Below are 25,099 nucleotides of genomic sequence, written 5' to 3'. Positions count from 1 at the left end.
TGAACCTGAACCATGGAGGAAAAAGTTAGAGCTGCAAACTGAGGCCGAGATAGGTAAAAGGACTTGATAAAGACCACCCAGAAGTGGCGTAGGGATGGGTACCAATACAGATCATCTGTTTAAAGCTAGACACTAGACGGGCATGTTTTGTTTATGCCATTGTTGATTTGCATCGCAGTCAGCACTTTCAGACAAATACTTTGGACCAAGCTGAACTATAAATTTAGCGTGAGTCACTAGGTGAACACTGATCAGACTGTCTTTACGTAAGCTCTCATAGGTGTATCGAGAGTGCTTTATCTAAAGTTGAAATTTTTATGATAGCAATTATTTTGCTACATGTCATTTTTTTTTCTAATTAGTTAACTTGATTGTTTCTATTTAAAACATCCTAAACTGCCAGATGCTCATTTAGGGCTAACGCTGTCTTTCTAAGCCAAAAATGTAGTACTTAATTACTTGGAAAAAAAGGATTATTAATAAACAATAAATTTGTGTGCACTCAGTTACAGGTCTTCTTTCAAGAAATCAGGCCACAGCACTGCAAATAGTTTTGAGACAAATTGCCTTGGACTCTGAAACATACTGTTACTTCATACTGTTCATCTGTCAATGTATCCTTGAATGCTATGAAAAATAGCTAATGTCATAGAATCATAGAATGGGTTGGGTTGGAAGGGACCTTAAAGATTATCTAGTTCCAACCCCCCTGCTCTGGGCAGGGACACCCTCCACTAGACCACGTTGCCCAAAGCCCCATCCAACCTGGCCTTAAACACTTCCAGGGATGGGGCCTCCATAACCTCTCTGGGCAACCTGTTCCAGTGCCTCACCACTCTCACAGGAAAGAATTTCTTTCTAACATCTCATCTAAATCGACCCTCCTTCAGCTTAAACCCGTTATCCCTTGTCCTGTCACTACACTCCCTGATAAACAGTCCCTCACCATCTTTCCTGTAGGCCCCTTCAGGTACTGGTAAGCCACAATTAGATCTCCCCGGAGCCGCCTTTTCTCCAGGCTGAACAACCCCAACTCTCTCAGCCTGTCCTCACAGGAGAGGTGCTCCAGCCCTCTGATCAGCTTCGTGGCCTCCTCTGGACTCGCTCCAACAGCTCCATGTCTCTCCTGTACTGGGGCCACATAATGTAGTGAATATTCTCTGCCTTATTTGGTTATGTGATTCCAAAGTTTGAGAATACTGCTTTTACAACCTGTCTTGTGATGAACACTGGCACGTGGTGTGTGTAATTGCAGATATTTCTGGAACTGTCTATATAAAATGAAGGAAAAATCATAAATTTGATTTTTGGAAAGCTAAAGGGGAAACATCATTAGTCAGAAACAGCTTGCTATAAGCTAATTGCTAGTCTCTTTACTGATTGCTAATGGTTAATTTTCTTATGCTGCTTTGCTTTGGGAATCTAGAAACCTAATGTACCAGAACATTTACAATGTGTTTTCTTTTTGATTCCCACTTCTTGGTTTAAATGCATAAATGTAGATAGTTTTCTTCTTGAAAGTAACTCATTCAAATCACAGGTGATTTTCCTGTTGTAATAATTTAAACCTGGATTCTGCAGATGCTGGAATGCTTGGTGTCAGACTCTCTGATTATATTTTTGGTGAGTTTCCTCTTGATGGAAGCTGGTGGCCTCTCTGCATATAATATTATCATCAAAGCTTATTTTACGCAATAGATCTGCGTTTATTCTCTGTTAAAATAACCCGACTCATTATGTCAAAAATGGCCAAATTGCCTGGCCTTTTAAAACTTACCTTGAGTGGCGTTTTAAAATTGGGGGGTGTGTGTAAGAGAATTAAAGAATGAGTAGAGATCTTTAGAGAAAAGATCTATTTTTTATATTAATATCTATTTTAATATCTAGCTATTTTAACTTAAGTTTTTCCTAATCTTTCTAAAAGAACCCATGACCTGTGCTATCTGCCTAGCAGTTTTAATTCTAAAATTGCCATTATGAAGTCTCTTAAAAGCTATACTTTTGAAATTTTTAATTATTTACTGATATAATTATATACACTGGGGGGTACTATTATGATATTTTTATGGGAATCAATAACCTAATATAGGTGAGAAGTAAATTGGTCTGCCCCAAACAATACTTTGTTGGGAAAGCATGAATGTGAAAGTGGGTTCTGAAAGCACTCTTAACACTGAGTGGTTGTCTTCTAATGCTTGAAACAATATTGTTGCCTTTATTCTGAAAAAAACCCATAACTTTCTGTCTGAAAACTCATATTTGAAGTGCTAAAACCCAGAGGAACAGTCCCACCTGCTTTGCATATTCAGAAGCATAACTATTCAGTATAAATCTAATTTAAAAGTTTTCCATTTAATTGATGCTTTTAAATTAATAAATAAAGAATTTTTCTGGAGTAATTTTTAATAATAAAAGGGATTTTAGTGCTGAATTATGTTGTTTATAATTGTTTATCATCTGCTTTACTAAATAGTTCCAGTAAACACTTATTAATCTTTGAAAGACCCATTTGAAAAGCAGAATAAATTCACAACCTCTTTTATTATAAGCACATTTCTTAAAAATTTGCAGATACAAATTAGCTTGTTTGGAACATATGAAGTCCTTCTGATTTGCTTAAATTTTTCAGAGGAGGAAGTTACTGGAAGGAGTGGTTCCTTAACTCACTATTTCATGTAACTAGCACCAAAAATTCGTGACAAGTTAATTGCAAACTCCTTAGCGTTGGTACTTGTATCTATATTGTAAAAGCTAAGTTGCTATAGCTAGACAGTAGATTTCATTTTCTCTAGTACAGTACTAGTGCCAACTTGACAAACAAATCCGAATACCAAATGGTAGAGGCTTTCTCTACCTGAATAAAAACCTTACGAATGGAAACACAAAACTTGCCAGGTTTGGTTTTCCATTTCCATGTAGTAAAGAAATAAAACTGACTATATCTACCTTTTTTGTATAAAATTAGGCTTGTGCATATTGAAAGTATTGTACAACTAAAGTGGTATAAGTACAACTAAAAAAATTGTAAATATTTGGTTTTAAATACTTTTTTTTTCCTACTGGTGGGTCAATCTGTGATGTAAATAGAGGAAAATTTGTAATGTAAATAGAGGCAAGTTATCTTTTACTTGTCCTTAGGCTTTATGGCACTTAATGATTTTAATACAGTTGTCACCTTACCCATTCTGTCAACACACTGCAAAACAGAGATTTTTAGTTCAGCACATTATTTACATATACCACCACATATAAGCAGTCATGTTCATATCCACAAGTAACTTCTAGTTACAGAATATGGACAGACACATCTGTTCTTCACATAAATGAAAAATTTTTTAGGCACGTTTGGAGTACACATGTCTATGTTCTAATTGGGTAATACTTTGTGCATTTTGATAGTGTTTAAAAATAGGGTTTGTTGGTTGTTTTTTTTTTTCTTTATTAACTTAAACTTCTGAAGTAAATGTGAAATCAAGCTGTAACTTAAGAATGTTGCTTGTGCCCTGATGGCTTCTGAAGACAACTGTAGATGCTGAGGGTTTTAATTCTGAAATAAAGTCCTCTGACATTAAACAGAAAGGTCAAATCAGTCATTAGTGAAATGAATGCTCCATCTATAAATAGTGCTGGTTTTTATAACACTCAAAAGTGGAGGAAAATAACAAGGATAATCAGAAGTGAACCTGGAGTAGATTCTGTATAGATAGGAGTAATAAGAAATTGCAATAAAACCTAATAAGAAAAAGCAATGTTTGGAAGTCGGGTTTGTAATATATCTGCTTTATTTAATAAGATTGTTCTGAAGTTTTCTAAGCTTTCTACCTACCTCCATGTTGAACTTTTTCTAACCTTCTGTTATACTTGCTTAGCTACTTTCACAGACTGAATATGTGGCGGAGCTGGTTTGGTATTTGATAACTCAGGGCAACTTTCTTCTTAGTGACCTAGCACTTTTCCTGAAAGATGGCAAGGTCTCTTTGCTCTTGCTTTTTTGACTAAAAGATCCATCCAAATTTAGCCAGTTTGAAACAGGTTTTAGAAATATCAACTGGGTTTTTGTGTTGTTGTTGTTTTCCTTAATTTCTATTACTGCCTTTCTAAAACAGCCATCAGTAGTGAACATACCATAGACAGGAACTATCAAAGCCTCCCCTTCCCTTGTGGCTCTGGACTATTGGCAGTGTTTGGATGCTTAACTGAGAGCAGGGGGCAAAAGGCAGAGATGACGCACGGGAAGTGGGAATACAAGTTGGTAAGTGGGAAAGAAATCTAGGCTGAAGGTAGGGAATTTAGATGGAGATGATGAGGAGCAAACACTGGATGAATTTCTGCGAGAAGAGGATGTTAACAGAGGGACTTTAAGTTATTAGAGGAGGACCAACCTAACGATGAGTGGAATAAGAGAAACGTAGTTGCATAAGGCCGGGTTGAGAGGATTGTCCGTGTGAAGAATACGGTGGGATAAGCATCGGAGATGGACCTGCTGTTGGGTGTAGAGCTGTTTGGCTGGAAACTGCGTAAATGATTATTTGTGCACCTGCCGCAAAATTTGTAAGATATGTGGTGTAAGAAGCTAGGGATTGCAGGAAGAGTAGATGTGCTTTTATGTTCAAGGTGTTTAAATGCTGTCCTGTGTTTTAATCCATCTTTTCTATGGAATTCCTTTGTCATGACCGATAACTTGTTGCAGTTACGTGTTTTGCGCTCAGTAGGCAATTATCTATTGTAAGTGTCTGGTTTCTGAGCCCCTGTGGCAAGAATGCCATGCTTTTAGTGCCTGAGATGGGCCACCATAAAGGTTAGTAGTTATGTAATGCTCCATTAGATATTACATAAAAAATATGAGAAATAGATCTAACTCAAGATGTGGGTGTGCTGTGTTCCAATTATTTTAGTGTTAGTAGATGTATCTGGGATGACTTTGGCATTGATACAAGATTGATCTAAAGGCACTAAACTCAAGGCAGTCTAGCTATACAAGGCTTATGTAGCTTTCTGGGGAGATTTTTCAGTCTTCACTAGGCCATACGTTGATAGAATGTCAAAATTAGCTCATCGCATCAAATAAAGATGGATGGAACTACTGTGGCTCCTCTGTAATGACCTTTAGGTTACTGGAGCTTGCAGTGCAGTACTTGAATATCTTCCCTTTTTCAAGCTGAAACATAAATTCTAATAATTTCCACTTCCTTTTTTTGTAAGAGTGAATGCTGAATTCAGCACTTTTCAGTATATGTATTTACTGTTGATAGGATGTAGTAGAGCCTGGATAGCAGCATTTAATTACTAAGCCAATTAAATTAAAGAATAGCCAAATTTGCTCACCAATTCACTTTTTAGGGAAAGTAAAGTTGTGAGTAAAATGCTAATACAGTGTGGATATGTGTCACAGCATGTGTCGGTTATCTTCTGTATCAAGTGTTCGGTATATATTTCAGTTGTTTTTCAGCCTTGTGGATCTAAAATGCTGGGTAACCTCCTTGATTCTTTATCTTATTCTCAGGCTGTTGGACTTTGTTTATGAATTTTCCTATTGTTTATGTTGTTTTTATGTCAATCACTCCCTGTTAAATCAAAAATAGGAAAACATATTTAAATGTAAACACATTTCACTTTGCATTTGTTTAAGAGAATAATTTCTTCTCAGACAGGGTTTTTTGTGGTTTTTTTTTTTTTTTTAATTTCTAGCCAATAGCTTAGGCTGTAGGTGTTACATTTCAGGAAGTCTCCCTGAATCTGATATGAAGATCTTCCCCCATCCCAACTATCAAGGATTTTAATTAGCTTTACTGTATCACGCCACAAATTAAAAATTTAAGAAATGCCCTGCAGGCTTAGTCTAGTGGTCCATCCTGCTAATCCAGTATTCTTTCTCTGGCAGTGGCAGTGGGAAAGTGGCCAGACTGATTCTGCTCCCCCCCCATTGCCCATTTCTGTTGTATATCTCCAGAACCTAGAACTGGCGTAGGGCTGTTAAAGGTACAGCCTTGCCTATTGTTTTTAGTATCCCTTTATGTACCTGTTGTCTAGTAAAAGTATCCAGAGTATCACCTTTGTATTCTGTAAATAATTAAGATTGAGCTCCAGATTATTTGATTTTATAACCTTGAGTTGTAAATACCTCACAATGTACTGTTGTTAGGTTCATCAGCATCTGAACAGAGCATTACAATACAGCCCTCAATACTTTCTGTGCTTTTTAAACTTAGAGATCTGTGTGCAAATAGTTTTGTTTTCTACAGCTGAAATTGCAACCAAAGGCAATGTGGCAGCATATCTTTAGACAAGTGACTTTTCCTGACCATATGTAATATGATAGCCATTCCTTGTAGGAAAGCTTTCCTGATATAGCCAGAAGCAAAATAAAAATGTTGCAGTTCTCAAGATGATTAATGTATTAAAATACAAGAAGTGTAGAAATAAACTGTGTATGTCTTCACTGTTGTGTAATCTAAGTACTGAACATACAGATCTTAATGCATTTGTTGGCTCTATCTCTTCTGCAGCTCTTGTATATTAAAGAATTTAATAATAATAGACATGGAAAGCTGTAGTGATAGAGGTGAGAGATGTCTGCCATGGAGACTGTTCCTTTGGGAAGGAGATACTTGCAATAGAAAAAGATATTTATAAATTGCACGGATTCTTAATTGTCTCCTCTCTCGTGCTTTTGGCTCTTAGGGACAAAAACTTATGTAATAAAGCCAGATGGAATCACAGAATAAGTTAGGTTGGAAGTAACCTTTGGAAATCATCCAGTCTAAAACACCGTACCAAGCAGGGCTTGGTTTTTCTTACAGATTTGTTTCCTACAAACTTGGTGAAAACATTTGTAATTCTGAACTATACAAATATGTAAACAGTTATTTGGAGTGTCTAAATTACATTGCATTTTTACACTGCTGCTGCAAATAAATGTTTTGTTTTGCTTGCTTTGAAATATCTGACATTCTTCATCAAAATGGAAAATTACTTGTAAATATTAAGCATTCAATTTGATTTCAGTGCAAGAGGTTTTAATCACAAAAACATGCATGAGCATTTGAGATGTGTAGCTTTTCTTAGAAGGCTTAAGGATAAAAAGGAGGACAACTGGCAATAACATACCAGCTGAATTGGTTCAGTGGGCTCTAGAACTAGAGGTGGTGTTGCTGTACCTGTCTGAAGTTGTCCTATGGGAAATCATAGCTTGTTGCTTTAACTTAGGAGCAGCGTGGCACTAGCCCCTCTATACTATTTCTGGAAGATTATCTGCTCTTTGCCTGCCTCTGCATTTTACCAGTGCAGTGTAATATTACAGCAGCCCTGGAGCTGCTTTGGTTTGTTGGTTATATGCTTCAAGTTAGGAAAAAGGAGAGGCGGAGGAGTACATGAAGAGGAGCAAAAGGCAAATTAATTTATTAACTTTTAAGAGAAGCTGTTTTGGGGATGGGAGGGAGTTCAGTGCAAAATGGGCGGGTTGCTGAATTTAGTCATCTTTAAGCTACTGTAGAGGGCCATAATCAGCACTTATCTCTCGGAAACCAAAGAAATGTGTGGTAGATTGCCTCCTCTGAAAACATAGCTCTATTTGCCCCCTCTCAAAATGTGGAGCAAGTGTTCACATTAAAATACTTGGTTTGTACAGCGGCTGAACAAAGACTTTAAATCTGTAAGCACCTCCACATTTTTAACATGGTAAACACTTTGGATGTTTTAAATTATCATCTTTCTATTAGGTCTTTGTAGTTTGACTTTCATTTAGTATCCTGATTTATTCCTCCTACACTGCAGATAGCTAAATGTATTCTTTGATTTTATTAAGTTGCGTGACATCCCAGCCACCGTGGTTCTCTTATCCTTTTTTTTTTTTTTTTTTTTTTCTCCCCTCATGGAGTTTAATGCTTATTTTAAAGCTTCTTTTGATTTTGGTCCTAACATCTGGGATTTTATATGCCTGTTGTTCCTTGTCTTCCTATATTACTTCAATCCCTGTGCAGTCATATTTCTGAATATTTCTATACACTGATGAAATCAGATTAAATGAGGAAGGAAATGCTTCAGAGTAAGAATGGAGAAAAAATGGATTTTTTCAATGCATAAGAAAAATCCATTGCAAATCTCTGTTACATGCTCTAACAAAATAAGTGTAATGTGTGTAATGTACAGTAACCATACATACTCTCTGTTACAAGTCATTCCCTAATACTTGAGTGAGTTCATAATGGCTGTGTCTCAAAATTAAGGTTAGTATACTTTGCAGTTTACTTGTACTCATTATGCAGTTGAGTGCCTGACTTTCCGTGGCCTGTAGTAACTCTGAGATGAGCAATATGGAATGTCTTTTGAGTCAAACACGGCCATTATGCTCTCTGAGGAGCGGTAACTGATACATTTACTCTGTAAAGCTCAAATGAAAACAAGATATATTGCTACTTATAGATAGTTCCATTTGTAGTAGTGCTTATATGACTTCCCATTAAGATGTTAAGGACATTAATTTCTCTTTATTCAAAAAGCTCTATTGTAAGGATACTATAGGTGGTACTGCATTTTCCCCTTGGAGAAAAGATTTTAAATTTTTTTTACTGAGAAATTATCATAGTATGCTGCATTAGTATAGGTTCTAAATTAAGAATAATTGTTAAATGAAATTCCATCATATGTTAAATTAGTCAAGAAATAGTGCTGTTCAATTTTTGCTGGTTTTATTTTTAATTAACTTTGGTTTAACCTTAAATAAATGATTTGTAATACCCCCAGCCTAACTCGGATCTGCCTTTTGTATTTGTTTTTTCCACCCTAGAAGCATAACTGTGTTGTATTAAAAACTCGATGCATTAATTGAACCTACTAATAACCAACTGTTTAGGGCTGAATTTCTAGCGTAATAATACCGGGTGAATTATGTCTTGTGTTGGCAGCTATACCACTTTGTCTAATTCTGGGATAGAGTCACAAAGCGTGTATAAACATAGCATTACCAGTGGGAGTGCTGAGTTAATGCTCCCCAAGATCTCCCCTTGCATAGGGGACGGGGCAGAGAGAGGACTGGCTTAGCAATTAAAGGTGAGAGGTCAGCTCTGCAGCGTGCGAAACTGAGTCAGAGATGTGGTGGGCAAACAGGGATGGTGCCAACAAAATGTCTGCTGAAGGGTGGGCAACCTGGGATGTTTGCTAATCAAACACTGCTCATTTCCTATGTAGTTACACATAACACTTAAAGAGCCTACTGTGGCATAATCTGTACGCGACATAGCCCATAACTAGTTGCAAATTGCGGTACAAATTACAGCATGGATATACAACTCTACTTGAAATACTTATTTGAACCTCGAGAACTCTTTTTCAAAGATTTAGCGGTGTTTGGGCCTGTGGGAAAGTGAGTTAAGGCTTCCGTTGTTCCATGTTTGGGGTTTTTTTTTTTCCTGTAAATGTATTAGATTTTAAAATATTTTTCTGGTTTATGTCTGACAGTAATCAACAATATTGTACAAACTTCCTTCTGCATGCAAAGTTAAAATTTAACAGTTTATACATGTTTTCTAAGTTACATCTATGGTGTTTTCAGATTGTTTCCATTACTTCTGTCTTTTGCCTTCAAGAAATACTTAAGTATCGATATAATTCATTCCAATGAAGCACGCTAGCGTGCTTTTCATGTGTGTGCTCTAAAGAAAATTGCCATTTCAGGTATTCAGGGGAATAAAATGAAATGGTACAACTTTCAAGCTGGGGGGGGAAGAAATCTGTAAGCAAAATATTTGTTGCTTTTTTTTGTATGTGTATGTGGAGTTTTGTTTTAATTTTTTTTGTTTGTTTATTTGGTGGGGGGGGTTTATGGTTTGGTGTGGTTTTGATTTTTTTTTTTTTTTCCCCTGGAAGACGATACCCTTATTGTGTCACTTGAAATTCCCTGTACGGCAGCCCACCTTCTTGTTCAGTAAACTACCTCAGGGTAAAGCATTAATCTTATCTCTTTTTCTTTTTTAGTCATTTTTTTTTCTGCCTACAAAGTAACCATTGTGGTCTAACTCCAATAGTGATATTTTAAAGGAGGGCAATGAAAAAGAAAACAAGTGCAGAACTACAAGAGTAGTTTTCTGAAAATCTGGTCGTCTTAACGCTGGACTTCATAACTATTTTTTTCCTTACCCCCCCCTTTTTTTTTACCTCCTTTATAAAGCTTTTTCTGCCCATTTTCCTAATTTGGGTGCTTTCCTAAATGGCAATGAATAAGCTCCTCTTTAAGTAGGCATTGTCAGATAAATCCTCTGAAGCACTCTTTTGCACTGTTTTGATGTTTAAGAGAATTTTAGTGTAAAGAAAGCCTGAAATATTTCTCCATCTCCTTTTCTCCTCCTGTCGACAGTATATCTGTTGCTTAATTCAACATATCCAAAATAGAAGGATAGTTGGTAGGTTTTTATTTTTAATTTTGACTTACTAAAAATATAACTATGTATACTTTTTTCCTAGCTTTTGAGATCTGTCTCTAAGAAATCTTCTTCAGTGCGCATATATAACATTCAGCACTTACTAGCTCACGTGAGGCTAACTTAATTTATGTATAAACTGTAGAAATGCAGAAGTTGAATGCAGGAGGTATTTTTATACAGAAGAGTGAGGGATGAAAACAGTTTTTGGGGTTTTTATATCTTAATATATATATGCATCTAAACATCACTGGAATGTAATATATTTGTAAAATGTAGGTAATATATTTTAAAATAAGTTATTATATCTCTTTATTGAATGATCAAATATTTGTGTGTAGTCTAATGTTAAATAATTTTTCTCTTACATTTTTCCTTGCAGATTTGTTCCTTACTACATCATCAAATTCACAAAGCATTCAGTTTGAGACATGGGTAAATAAGGTAAGAGAAAACCCAAATAACCATTCTGTTAAAACACAGACAAGTTAAAAAAAAAAAAAAAAAAAAAAGCCATCTGACATTCCTTGTTTCAGGAATACTCTGTTGCATTCAGACTACAGAATATCACTGGAGGAGGTCTTTTAATCAGCATAAGTTCCTCTGCAGATTTTTTAACATGAGTACTAAGTAAATCAATCAGGCTGCCTTCATACACCTTAGCAGGACTCCTGGTGTGTCATCAGCTGTTCTAGGAGGTTACTGACACTTAGCATGGTGATTTATGAAGAAAAGGCTGATCAGATTTTTTTTTTCTTGTTGTCTCATAGATTTGATTTCTTTAAGTAAGCTTTCTTAGAACTATGACTTCAGGTCCTGGGTAGGATTTTGTGGGACAGAGTTTCAAAATCTCACTTCTAACCGTTACAATATGTACACAAGATACAGTCCTGTGTTAACCAAATATCACAAATGCAGTTCAAAGTTGGGAGATATAGGTCAACGGGTTATTTTTATTTATTTATTTATTTATTGAGATTCTGCTTTTGTATTGCTTAACCTGGGCAGGGTCAGTGAAGAACCTCATTGCTAATAAAAATAAATGAAATTAGTCTACTTGATACTAAGTATATCCTTGATACTAAATCTGTTATCCAAAAGGACTGTAGTTAAGAATCTTAGCATGTGTATGTTAAAAGTTTACTTTTTTGTTATAATATTAAGTGCTTAATGTGTTTTGTAGTAGTTAAGAAATGAGTTTTTGAGGCTTTATTTACCTGAAAATTTATCCATCGTATCACAGTGAGTCACTGTAGAACGCGGAATGTAGCCTTGTCTGTGACAACGTGGCCATCTTCAACCAGCTGCTGAACTGAAGATGGGGGGGGGAAGTAATAGCTGTCAGGTATTCTCTGAATATTAATTTTTCAGCAAAAGTAATGAAAGCTGTACTAGACACAAGCAGCGAGTCATGAATTCTCTATTTGTAGCTTTTATATTGACTTAAAAATGAACCGGTTTTAACTTTGACAAATATAATTCTTGAGGGATTGAGTGTTAGTGACTACACAAGGCATTTGACCTGTCTTCTGTAGGTGATGGGGTGTTTTATTTTCCTACAAATTCAGATTTTCCAAACTCATGTATTCTAAATATTATCCTACGTTATATATTTTGTATGCAAAGATTTGCTTATCTTTAGAAAGAATGAATTCTATTCTTTGGAATCAAACAAACCTGTAAAATAGGTCATAAAATCCATTAAAAGCTGTTAAATTGGTCTACAAACCTAGGCAAAGTAATTCACTGATGCACCATAAAATGCTTTTAAAATATTTGCCTATATGATATATGCTTTTCTGGCCAACTGAGCACAGGGCCTAGTCTTCTTTTCTGCATGGACATGATTTGCATAATTATTTTTTCCCCTCATCTGAGTCATTATAAATTACACGTCAAGGTAAAGATATGTAGTCAAACGTCTACCTACTGTCTCCAGAGTTGCATCTGCAACAGCATTGAAGTCTACAAACTGAATATGACATAAGTAAGCAATATAGATAACTATACATAATCCACAAAACAGTATCGTTTGTCTCAATGGCTTTATGTATTCTGGTGTGCATAGCACTTTATATGAGCTGATTGCAGCAACGAGAAAAGTGGGCCTTAGGTCTCCTTACTTGGTTACAAAAACTTAACATTTTAAATGCTTTTGTTCCAGTTATGATCCAGTTCTACAATAAACAAGGATCCGATACTCCTCTTTTGTCTTTTCGATGAAATACTGGAATATTGTTTTCTGCAGGCCTAGGTTTTAATAATAAACAATTCAAACAGGACCGAAGTCAGACTTAATGTAATTTCCTGATTAGAAGGAAAATCAGAAGCTATTTTTAACAGGTGTGCAGGTGTGGTTTTATATATTACATATATCTGTAAAATCACATGTCAATATGCATAAATGCACATTAGTATTCATAATCACTTAATTATTATTTAGATTATGTTGCAAAAATAACCCGATCTCTTTCTCATAACACAGCAAAACAGGTGGACAATTCTGTCTGAATATTACTGGAGTTCCATAAGATTCCATGAAGGATTAGAAATGCAGAAACTCAGTCCCAATTTTCAGAGTACATTTTTTTCCATAGCTGAGATGTCTCTTTATTGTCTAGTTAAATGCTTTTTTTATTGATGGTTTATTGATGTTTTATTTTTCATTGGTTCGAGAGTCAAATTTTATCACTTAGTCTGCATTTCTGTTTTTCCCTCATCTTTGTCCTGTTCGACAGGATGGCAACTTTTCTAAAGGAAAAAGTAAGGAAACACCTAGTGGTGTGAAAGTTGTTGGACAGTCCGTGTTTGCAGATTTTGGTGAGTTTTATTCTTCTAAACTATCCTGGGTGTTTCTTTCTTTTTCATCTTTTGGTTAGCTACTCTAAATCAAAGAACAAATAAAGGTGTTCAGCTCTAAAATTTTATTTTCCTTTTTTTCTTTAAGGTGTTCTATCTATTTAAGTGTAAATCTTGAAATATCTGGAAATAATTATTAATAAATTCAACTAAATTCAGCTTTGGCTATCTCAGTGCATTCTGCATCACGTATGTCTACTTTTGAGTGCCACACTTAAGGACACGTGCTGTTCTGTTGAGGCATGGTACACCACTAAACTTACTTTTATCAGACGTATTTTGTTTGTCGTGATTTGGGGGTTTTTCCCCTAATTTTGTTCAGAAGATACTATTTGAGTAAATGTTCATAAATTCTTCACTTGTACAAACTAATAAAGCCAAAATGTAAATGAATTAAAATGACTTGTATAAAGATTAGTATTTTACCATGTTTCATCAATGGTTGTAATTGAAAATTCTGGAAGGCTTTTGGACAGAAGAAAAACTTAATTTATATGTAAATCTATTTTTGCAAGGGCTAGTGAAAGCTTATATTTTTCTATTAGTGTACTTTTTTAGTCAATTGTGTCTTATCAACATGTGTGTCATGTTATGAACAGGAAATGTTGGGTTCATAGTACAAAAAAAATACCTTTTTTCTGGGCAGAAATGAGAATTTTGCAACCCAAGGGAAGTGCTACAGGCCTGATGCTGCTGACAGTATTGAATGTAAATAACTTCTTTAAGAACTAATTTACTGTATTTATACACCATGCTTGTTAATTGTGAGACTGAGCCTGTCTTAAGTGTTGTCAAATGGTAGCCTTGTTGCATCATTTAGATTTAAAATCTGTTTTAAAGAAAATGACAATTTTTTAAATTGAAAATCAGACCATATTAGATGTGGAGTCCCACTCTCTTGCACTGTGTTGCCACTCAGAAGTATTCTGTAGAGTTCTAGCAAAGCTGTTTCCTGACATGTAACTAGAAGACACCTCTGCTGGATAGTTAATTATCCTTAGGTCCTGATCTAGCAACTATGGATGGGTTTACAGATCTATAGGAAATAAAATAAGGTAGAAGCTGAACAGTGCTCTAGGTTCTTCTGTGAAATGTTTAACAAGTTTTCTAAAATCTTTTACTGTTTAACTACAAATCCAAATGCTTGGTTATATAATTTCTGAAGGAAAGAATAGAATACTATGGTTTTACAGTTTAAAAAAATTTCAATGTGTTGGGTGTTTTGTAACCATTTTCCAAGCTGATGTTCTGAATAATGTGTCTTAATAGGTGGTAAGTAAAAATCAGATTTTTTTTATAGATTGTTTTTTAACAATGGCAATGTGGAAACCAGTCTTTATGTAGGATAATTTCATCTCTATGTTAGGTAGCTAATGAGCCCAAATGATATATCATAATTGTAGAAATTTATCACAATTAATGGAATTTTAATAAGCGCTGGGATATCTTTGCAAAGTGAAGTGGAACTGCTCAAATGCTAAAGTTAAAATTTTGAAAACATGAATAAATGGAATGTGCAGTGATACAGCAGTGCAGTACGCTGTGTGGTTTTGGTGCAGCCACGGTTATGAAAGGCAATGCCTGGTGTAGCTACTGCAGCTGCAGGGGGCTGCTGTTTTGGAGTTCCATCACTAGTTGTTTAGTACCCTGCTCTGCTAATTATCATCACATTCATAGCCAGTGCACTAGTGTGAGGCAACAGTGGAGCAATCTTTCTAGTAAGAATGAACATAATGGGAGAAGATGCATGCAGGGACTTAGGAAATGCATGCAAATAAATGTAGAGGGACCGTGTACGTGGCAAAGTGGATAGCGAGGCAAGGGATCATCAGTATCCTCTCTGGGAGGAGATGCTAGCTTTTCAGAGGCTGCCTTTTTGGCACTGTTTATTTTGAAAGATCTCAGCCATGTCATCTCTAAGACAGAACACTCAGCACAGGTCTTGCAGAACTCCTCTTCTTGAACAGCTACATACACACTGTCATCTTTATCTTCATTCCAGATCACTCACGTTCATCCAGGGTGAAGGATGGGAAATGCTTTAATGGTCTTTCTGCCCGTTAATTTTCCCGAGTGAAAGGAGTGCTATAAATGTATGTGTGTATTTTGATAGAGGAACAAAGCTTATTCTGACAACAACAGAAATACAACCATAACTTTAAATATACTATTTGAGTACTATTGTGACTTTAATTGATCTTTCTTCTGTTGTAACAGTGGGTAGGAAACTTAGTAGTGCATCATTTTTTTTCTTCATCTTCCCAGCATTAATTTAAAATAAGGAAGACAACAAATAGTTATTTTCTTGAACAAAGTTCTAGACAATATTGAAGGGAATATGATGCTAAAACAATGTGTATGAGTAATGAAGGGATATAATTCTAAATTCCATGTTCTTTATGAAATGCAGTGTGACGGAAGCTGAATAATACCCCACCACCATCAAAAAATCCTACGTACAGCTAAATAGTTCTGTGTAAGAGTGGCTGTATAGTAATTGGTAGGAGGAAAAAACTTTTGATGCAAAGGAGGATCTTAGCCGAGTTCTGCTTATGTTCATTTTCATTCCAGTATTTTTTGTTCTGCACCAGTCTAACAATAAAGAGGGAAAATCTCACATTACTAGAATAACACTGTATCACAGTATCTACATTCACCCACTGTGCCATGTCTGCATATGTTTAGATACTTTAAAAGGTAGTCATTTATCATACAGATTCTGCTTGTAGTGAGCTGAAGTTAAAGAAGATGCCTTACTAAAATGGTTTGTCAAACTTGAACATGTCCTTTCGTTTTTCCCTGTTTCAAAAATGATGAAATAATGATCGTCATAAGTCAAAGGAAGTTAAGGTATGATGGTTTGCGGTTTGAAATAATAATTTGGCTACCTGTAATGGGGCCTGAAAGAAGGTTCATTGCAAAAAAATTAAAATAGCACAATGAAAATGTAAAATGAGATGCCTTAGAAGACTACAGTACCTTCTACCCACGAACCTTTTGCCAAACTGTGTGATACACTTAGGCAGAACATAGCCTAGCGCTCTCACTCAGCTCTGTGCGTGCTGCCAGCATCTTCACTGTTGGCACTGGGATACAGCCACTGTGACTAGAAACATGTTCAATATACAGTCACAAGCCTGGTACATTCTTATTTCTGTGTTGCCTGCCTCTCTTTTCTTCCCCGTTCTTGACATTTTCTGTACCTCATAGCTGATGTGCCAGCCTTGCCATTCACTAAAGGTCTTGAAGGATTCCATATTTCTCTGTGTTTTCACTCTCTGCCACTTCTCATTTACTTAACCTTGTGCATATTAGACTCTGGAACGATGTCAGGTCCAGACATGAGCTTGGGAGTATGTCACATGTGCTGCTGCCTTCTCTTTTACACACACCTTTCTATTTGCACACTGTTGTACTTCTGCAGTGCAACATTCTGGTTTATTGGCACACCTACATCTTGGCAAAACATGTTTCGTTTCAAGTGGTGACTTTGTCTAATATTATTTCCAGCTTCCAAAAGTTTTATTTGAAGTACCCTTTCCAGCCATAAGTATTTACTTGCCTTTTGAAAAATGGGGGAGCTTTGAATAAGATCCTGACTGAGAACCTCCAAAGGCAACTAATTTTGGGTAAGGTTTCCTTTCTTAAACTAAGCGAGTTGAACAACAGCTATCACATAGAAATTATTTAGATAAGTGGAGCTGGAAAAATCAATTGGGTGACTCAGGAGAAACTGTCACAAGTGTTAGTGTAATCTTAGCACCAAGCGTTCCTGAAGTACTCAAATAATAAAGATACATTTTTTTCATTAAAAAAGATATGCAAACATATGTTTGTATACATCTCTATATATGTATCTGTAAAGTCTACTACATTTCTGTACCTCTGTGTGTGTATTTTAATGGGAAAATATGCAAAAGCAGATGTATATCTATCAATACAGTTATGGTAATGTAGCAGACCTTAGACTTTATGTCTAAATCAGAACTTCGAAAATAAGTAGCACTCCCCTCTGTTAATGACAGCAATGATTTGTACGTTAACCTGACCAAAGGACAGTGAACAATTGACAAATTTGTATTGCCCTTTTAAAAATAAATCAGAAATGCTTTGTGACATATTTATTACAAATGGCATTTCAATTGATTAAGGTGAGCAGAGCTAGGCACTAGAGAATTCTGCACTTATTTGGCTGACACATTGCTCCAAACAAATAAGAGCTCTTCATTATTACTTTTTCTATTCTTCTCATGTCACTATGGTAATTGCAGTGCAGTGGTTGCTATAGCAAAAATGATTAATCCTCCGTTGTTGTTATCTGTATGCTAGCAGAGGCTTTTTTATAAGATCTGCTTGTACTGTATTTAGAGGAAATCATAGATGCTGGCTAGAATTCTGATAAATAATTGCAATTATAAAGAGTTTTAATAATTGTCACTTGAAATAGTGGAAAATGTGTATTTGTTAAAGAAATATAGGATTTCATTGGGACTTTGAAAATGACCAATTTTTTTTAGGAACAAGATGAATGTGAACCATTTTTTGGACACATAAACCTGCTATTTTCTTGTTCCACTGAAGATAAATGAAATATATCTTTAAAGGAGCAACCCAGAAGCAATTACATAGAATATTGTGCTGGTTATACAGTCCATTAATTCGTTTTTATAGGAAATTAATGTTGTAACTGCTACTCAGCTATGATTGGTTCACTTGGTTTAGTGGAGATTGATAAATCATCCTTTGTGACATCTGATCAAAGAATGTAAAATTTTGATTAATCAGACACTGATTTTGCTTAGTTTAGGCAAATAAATTTGCAGCCTGTATGTAAAGAAAATAAAAAATAGCTTTTCAAAATCAAACTAGATACTTCTGAAGCATGATCCTCCTCATAAGTAAACACAACATAATTCTTACTTTCTCAAGGTAGCATTTAGCCAACTCCAATTCTTTACCTTTTACTCACCATTTGTTTTCTTAGCTGCTGCTGAGTCTTTATCTGTGTGGTCTTCCCCTTTTTTATGAAGTCTGTGTTTACTCCTACTATGCAAACTTGATTACTTTTTGACAAAGCATAGTTTGGGATTGTTAAAGTTCTAGCCAAGTCTTTTAGGGGCCTGAACTCAAACTTTTCTCACGTTTAAAATTTGGTTATCAACTGGATATCCACTGTTAACTACTTGTATGACATATGGTAGAAATTATCGGTTTTCTCATAAGAAATGATAGTTCATTATTGCAAGTTAATTATGTTTAAACAGGATAACAGAATGCCTAACCTTTGGGATTTTTTTAAAGCCATTCAGTGCACAGCGCAAGATGCATTTTGGTCAAAGATTTTTTTTGTTTAAAGTAGACTTTGATTATCCTGCAGCTGATGAGATCTTAAATGCATTGCTTTTCTGCCTGCAGTTGCATTTCAATTTTGTAGCTTTTAGTTTTGTGTAACAATGTCATCTTAGTATCTGAATTTCTTTAGGTTTTTTCTTCTCTTCAGAACGTTGTATCCTCAGATGTAGTAGCTGTGTATCAAAGGAAAATTTTAATGGTGCATTTCAGTAAATAACCTCTTTATAAAGCAATTGTCTTTTGAGTACTGTATTGTGAAAATGTACTAGTGCTCCTGTAGTCAATAAAAGGATTCTCTAAAGATACAGGAAGACCATATATCTGTTTGAAACGCTCCAAATATGAGGAAAACCGTTCTCACTGTGATCAGTTTGGGTAAAAAGATACAAAAGCTGATGATAATAAAGAATTCTGAGTGACTCTAGATAAGGAAGAAGTTGTTTTAGTAACAGAAGCACTTCAGTTCATCTGAAACAGCAGTGCATAGAGACATACCAAGTTAATTGCCACTTGTGAGTTGAGTCCATGAAAGTGGGTTTAGAGGCTAAATCTGTCTTATTTGTTAATTGGTAACCAGCAATGCTGTTCAGTGATACCTTTTCCTTTTAATATTAGTCCTTTTTTTTTTTTAATTTATGTAATGTTGGACAGTTCTTTCTAGAAAAAGATCCTGTATTGAGGTTTAAGGCCATAGCTATAAGTCTTACTCCTTTGCAGTTCCTTTAATTAAAAAAAAAAAAAAAAAACAAAACCAAAACCAAAAAGCAATCCCAACCACACACACACAAAAAAAGTGTAAATTCATGTTGGGTATAAGTAGTTCACATTGCTCTACAGACTGCACTCCATCTGACTGCCTTAGAAACTTCATCATTTATGTTTGCAGTCATGGTGTGGATCTGAGAATAGGACAGATATTAAGTTGAAGTAATTGCGTAAAGTCCATCTAAGACACTTTTCAATACAGTGGCCTCATTCTCCTTTCAGATTCATCTTTGACTCCTTCAGGAGATTATTTTTCTGTGCATCTCATCCTTACTGTTCTTCCCTATCGCATAGTCATTTAGTAAGCAGTCTTCTATACCATCATTTCATATTCTTCCTTTTGCTGTTTAAAATTCTGCTTTTCCTGATCCTTAAGGCATCTGTCCTGCTATGACATTCGCAGAAATCCCACATTTCTGAGCTGTTTCCCATCTTGCCACTAAGTGGTAGCTGACTACAATTGTACCAATGGCATTATCAAAAATCCAAGAGATATTTTCTTCTAATATGATTCTTGTTTTCCAGCAATTTGCACAGGGTAAATAATAATATAATAAAGATATAATTGGGATTAAATTTTCTAATTTTGCAAGAGCAGAATATTTTAGAGCATTTTGGCATGTCTTGGCACCTGTGAGTGTGCTGTGCGATAGCTGGAGCTACAGCCTTAGATGACATGTACTCTTAAGTAACTTTATATGTGTTCTTGACTCCCTCCAAACCATAAACAATAATTCTGTTATTTATTTCTTTCCAGTTCTTTATTATGACTTGGATATGGTGAGATATTTTTGTCCGCTTAGTTTTAAATGTTGTTTCAAAGCAGTGTCCATTTGGGGGGGGGGGGGGATGGGATGATACAACTGTTTCCTGTATTTTGCCAAGTTCTTTCACATGTTGCTTCGTATTAATTTTTGTCAAAGGGACTTGTACATTAAGAATTACTTCATTTTGTTTCCAGTCATAAAATTAGAGGAGTGGTGCATGTGCCACTTGCTTATTCATTCTTTGTTGAACAACTTCATCTCCTCAGGATTGAATTTTTCCTTGACAACATTCATGGTTAATATAACAAGAAATCTCAACCCAAAATTTAGTTGCACAAGTGCCTTTAATTACCATTATCCCCTTCATTTATTAGCATGTGAAAATTTGATGCCATGTGAGCTTTCTAAATGTGTAACAGTAGATAATTTCAAGCTGTACAGTCAGGCTTTGTAGTTTCTAGTTTAACAATATGAGATAGTTGGAACTAGTAGTTTTCAGCTTGAACTACAAGAATTTCAGTGCTACTTCTTGTTTAGCATGCAGGGAGGTTCTCATTTTGTATTGAATCCCATTTCTTTTTCCCGTTTCCTTTGGATTCCAGTTACTACATTTGATAGAGTCTGTGTAAGACAGAAGACTGCGCTGTCTTCTTGGATCAGATGCAGCCTGGAAGTCTCTGTGCGGCTTGCTGGCATGCTGTGTTTAAATGCTTTTCTTGCAGTGGAGGTGTGAATATGGATTCTTTGGAAGGATATAGACAGACTTAAAGTCAGAATTGATTCAGTGTGAAGGAGAGTGTTAGAAGGGTTTCTTTAATGTCCACAGAACTTTGAATCATCTGTAAAAGCTCTTTGCATCTGTTTTTTGAAGTTGTGACTCACATTTTCTAAAAGCAGCTGACACTGATTCTTTTAATAGTGCTTAATTATCTTAGTAATTTATGATAATTGTCTCTATCATGACCATCTCATTGAACGCCTAAAGGCAAAGAATGACAAAAGAATTCTAATCATTTTATTACTTCAGAAGATAAATTTAAGATAATCAGCTTTCAAACAAACCTTTGTTGCATTTGAATATCAAACTCAGTTGTACTGGTTGTAGTCATCTTGCCTGCCCCAGAAGGGTATTTTTTTTGAGCACCACTATAACAGGGCTTTTTCCTCCTTACTTTCTTACTATTCTTTAGAAATGAAAGGCTCTTGACAAAGGAGAATCAGAACTGTGCAAAGCCATGAGGGAGAGATGTGAGCAAGCTATATGTGTGGTGAAATAAAAAGCATATAAAAAGCCTATAAAGCTTCATTAGGCTGTATTGTATTAAATAAGCGATGCCTTATACTTGGACTTTAAATGGACAGCTGAGAAAAATGTCTTGGCTTTTATTGTACCATGTTGAGGACATTTTTTTTCTCACCTTTTGAAGGGAACTGGTAAAACTGCACTGAGAGAAGATCTGTTATCATACAGGGACCATGGCTAGTTTAGAATGTGTATTCTTAAGAGAGAACAGTAGGTTCTCAAGGCATGAGGACTTCGTGGCATATGAAGTGTCTTGCTTTTATGTAGCATCAGATTCAGAATTATGAAAGCTAGACTGTTCTCACTGTCTGAGCCTGCATAGTTAGCTTATTTTTATTTGCCAGAAAACAATTTAACACAACTGTAATAAGTTATAATAATCAGTCATCTTAAAAAAAAAAAAAAATTCAATTTTTGTTTTTAAAGGAGCAGAAGTAAAATTACACTGCAGCAGCACTATATAGCTGTTAAAAGTAAAAAGATTTGGATCATACACCCACTACAACTTTATCTTCCTGTATTACAAAACAGTTTTGAATCAAGTGATCATGATACTTGTCATTTCCCCAGGTTCTGTTCTTCTTTCAAAGCCCATGTTGGAAAGTACATTGTATAAGTGTGTCCAATGAATCTGATAACCCTTGAACTTGGTTGTAAAATAACACTTTCCTGACACTTTTTTCTGTGTTTTTAAAGGAATTTAAAGATTTGGATTGAGTATTTCTTTTCTATGTTTACTCATGCTAATTATATGCATGTTTGCTTTAAAAGCATATCTGTGATACATCTTGGTTTGGGAAGAAGTTCACTATGTATGTAACTCTTAAAGTGTGAAAGAACTTCATAATTCACTCGCAGTCTTTTCTTAAAAAAATCAATTTGGTAGCGGAGGGTTATATTCTGTCTTTAGGGCTTGCTGCCTATTTGCCTATTCAGCCTAGTTACTTTATATATATTTCTTTTTAATTATGGATAGATGTAGATGGTAAGTTAGTTATCAGATAGAATTGACTGAGTTCCTTTTGCCCCCCCCATCACAAAAGGGCCATGTCAATGTGAGATGATAATTGAGTTGGTTCTAACTGAAAAGGCTGAAACCTAATAGACTTGCTACAGCAATTTATGAAACTGCACAAACTCCAATGTTACCATTACGAATTAGCAGACAGCACAACATTTACCTGTAGATGTCCAATTCAGTGAGATGCTAGGACCTCAAGGTCAATGAATCTCCCGGACTAACACTGAGACACCATTTGCTGTCTATGTGTTTTAAAACCTGTGCTTATGCTACGGCACGTTAGTATTGCATTCTGAACATATTAACACTTTTTAATAATATTGTGTTGTCCTTAAACTGATTTAGAAGTTTTTTCTGCTTACTCCCACTCAAATTTACTTTTAGAATAGATGGAAAAGATTTGAGCTATGTTTTTTTGCAAGCGTGAACATTCACAATCAATGTTAAAGCTTTAGCTGCAAGTAATTTTTCTCATACAGTCTGTCTGTAAGGGGTGTGCTCCCAGTGATCTGCACAATCTGTGTCTTTTGAGTTGCTGCTCTTCGGGATTGGATTGCTACCACTTTGCAAACATGGGCAAAATGTTGGAAAGAAAGCTTTGTGTCCGTGGCTTTTCTCTGAACTACAGCGAACAGGCAGTTGTAAGTAAGGATTCTCACGTGATTCCTACATGGCGCAAGACTGCTAATTTTGTCTTGACATCTTTTGACATAAGTGCAGGTTTGCAGCTGATGAGTATGTGGGACTGTTTCTAGCCTTTTCCACTTTCTACTTATTACAGATGAGGACAGTTTAAAATGGCAATGGATAGTGAAACAGATTCAGCTTTAGCTCTGTGCTTAGGGCTGGTTTTGGGGGAGGTTTTTTTCTTTGTGCGGTTTTTGAACAAAGATTGGTGCAAGATTTGCATTTAAATAAATTATTCTACAGTTTTAGCCAATGTTCTAGGTAGATTTTATCTTTATTCCATTTTATTTTTGTCAAAAACAGTAACTGCTGTTGTTTATTTATAAAATGTTACCATTTCTTACAATCTCTGATTTTTCTTCAGAAAATTGCTTTCTTTTGGATGAAAAATGCTAACAGTTATGAAGCTCTTCAGTGAGGCAAATTTATAAATTGCCAATTGTCCTGTATACTGTGAATGTTACAAATGTTTGTTGGAAAGTTAGATGCTTTAATTGTTCCACCTTTCTTTTGCCATGTTCTTCTTGGTCATTGTGTTAGCAATGCTGGGCACAATTTTCATTCACAGCATATAAAACATATTAATTTTTAATTATGTCTAAATAAATACTTAATTTTCAAAAATAATCTTTTTCTATGTGTTAAGCACATAATAAGTAAAATACTTGCAGCTGTACATTAATCATCCAGTATGACAGGTAAATGTCAGGAAGTAATTTCTGTGTAAATCAGGTACCACATCAAAACCAACATGAAATATTTGACTTTTTTTTTTAAAAGTGAGTACAAAATGCATGGAAAACTCTACACTTAGGAGCCACCTGAAGAAGTTCTAAAAGAGGTGCTTTTATTTAGATCCTGCTTTCTAATACTTGCTTTTGAAGCTGGTAGTTTTTCTGTGTCTCAACTGCGAAGGCAGTTCTGCAACATGTTAAACACAAATCAATACTTATGTGGTCCAAGCTTATCTTTTCCTTTCCCTGCTCCTGTATTTCTACTTTCTCCGATGTGTTGGTGCTAATTCTTACTTAATTCCACAGTGAGCCACTCTAGAGTTAAATCAGCTGCTGGGAGCCATGCACCTTGGAGGAGGAGGGAAGGAAATGGAAGTGCTTTTAGACAGCTCAGCAGCCTCAACCACATCATCATGTGGTCATCTCTACTTGAAACCCACAGCCTATATCACTTCCGAATAAAAGTGTTATACTGTAAAGCCACCATTTTGTAGAGCCATATAAAATGCATTTTATTAAAATACTAATTTTAAAGTACTGATTTAAGGAATTCAAAATTTACAACACACAAACTTAGCTTAAAATTTAATTTCAGACATCCATGCTTAAGACAAATGTAGTTATACTAATTTATTGGACCAATATGTTTATATCTCATTTCTTTGTTATCTTTACATTCAGCTGAGCACAGAGTGTTTAAAAAAAAACAAACCACACCCACAAAAGAACCCCAAACTCCACCACAACAGTCCAGTATTCATAAGATGGATATTTCTATCTGCAAAACCTTTGGAGGGTGGATACAGCAATAATTTGACATCTAAGTGAGCTTAAGAGTGCCCCCTCAGAGTCCTTGTCTTCAAGATTTTTCTTGACAAAATTTATTTTAAAAATTAAGTTTTCTTAAAACTGTGCTATAAATTTCCAACAGATTTTTCTCTTATCTTACGAATTTATTTTTTAACTATTGGATTCTTAAATATTATGTTACACAGAATTGAAGAGCAATTGCAGCTGAAAACATGAGCCTATAATAAAAGTTACATAAATGGACCTGTAGGTTCTGGTCAAAGGAAACTGGGGAAACTGTGTCCTTCCAATGTGGAATATGTATCATATTATTTTCTGTTGCAGGGACAAAGGTATGTTGTTTGCATATCTACCTTTTATTCGTTCTTTGCTTGTACTGAATTATT

General features: G+C 35.3%; 1 protein-coding gene across 1 annotated transcript in view; it reads left to right on the top strand.

Annotated features, from left to right (window-relative positions):
- ITFG1 (integrin alpha FG-GAP repeat containing 1) overlaps positions 1-25,099 on the top strand; it is an 82,895-nt gene that overhangs the window by 16,375 nt on the left and 41,421 nt on the right. Inside the window, exons 7-8 of the mRNA XM_054841048.1 lie at positions 10,798-10,859; positions 13,154-13,235. Of these exons, the coding sequence (XP_054697023.1) occupies positions 10,798-10,859; positions 13,154-13,235 (144 nt within the window). The remainder of the gene's footprint in view (positions 1-10,797; positions 10,860-13,153; positions 13,236-25,099) is intronic.

The sequence above is a fragment of the Grus americana genome, chromosome 13 (assembly GCF_028858705.1).
Source record: "Grus americana isolate bGruAme1 chromosome 13, bGruAme1.mat, whole genome shotgun sequence".
Lineage (NCBI taxonomy): Eukaryota > Metazoa > Chordata > Aves > Gruiformes > Gruidae > Grus > Grus americana.
The sequence above is the reverse complement of the archived record's forward strand: the minus strand, read 5'-3'. Positions and strand labels throughout refer to the sequence as shown.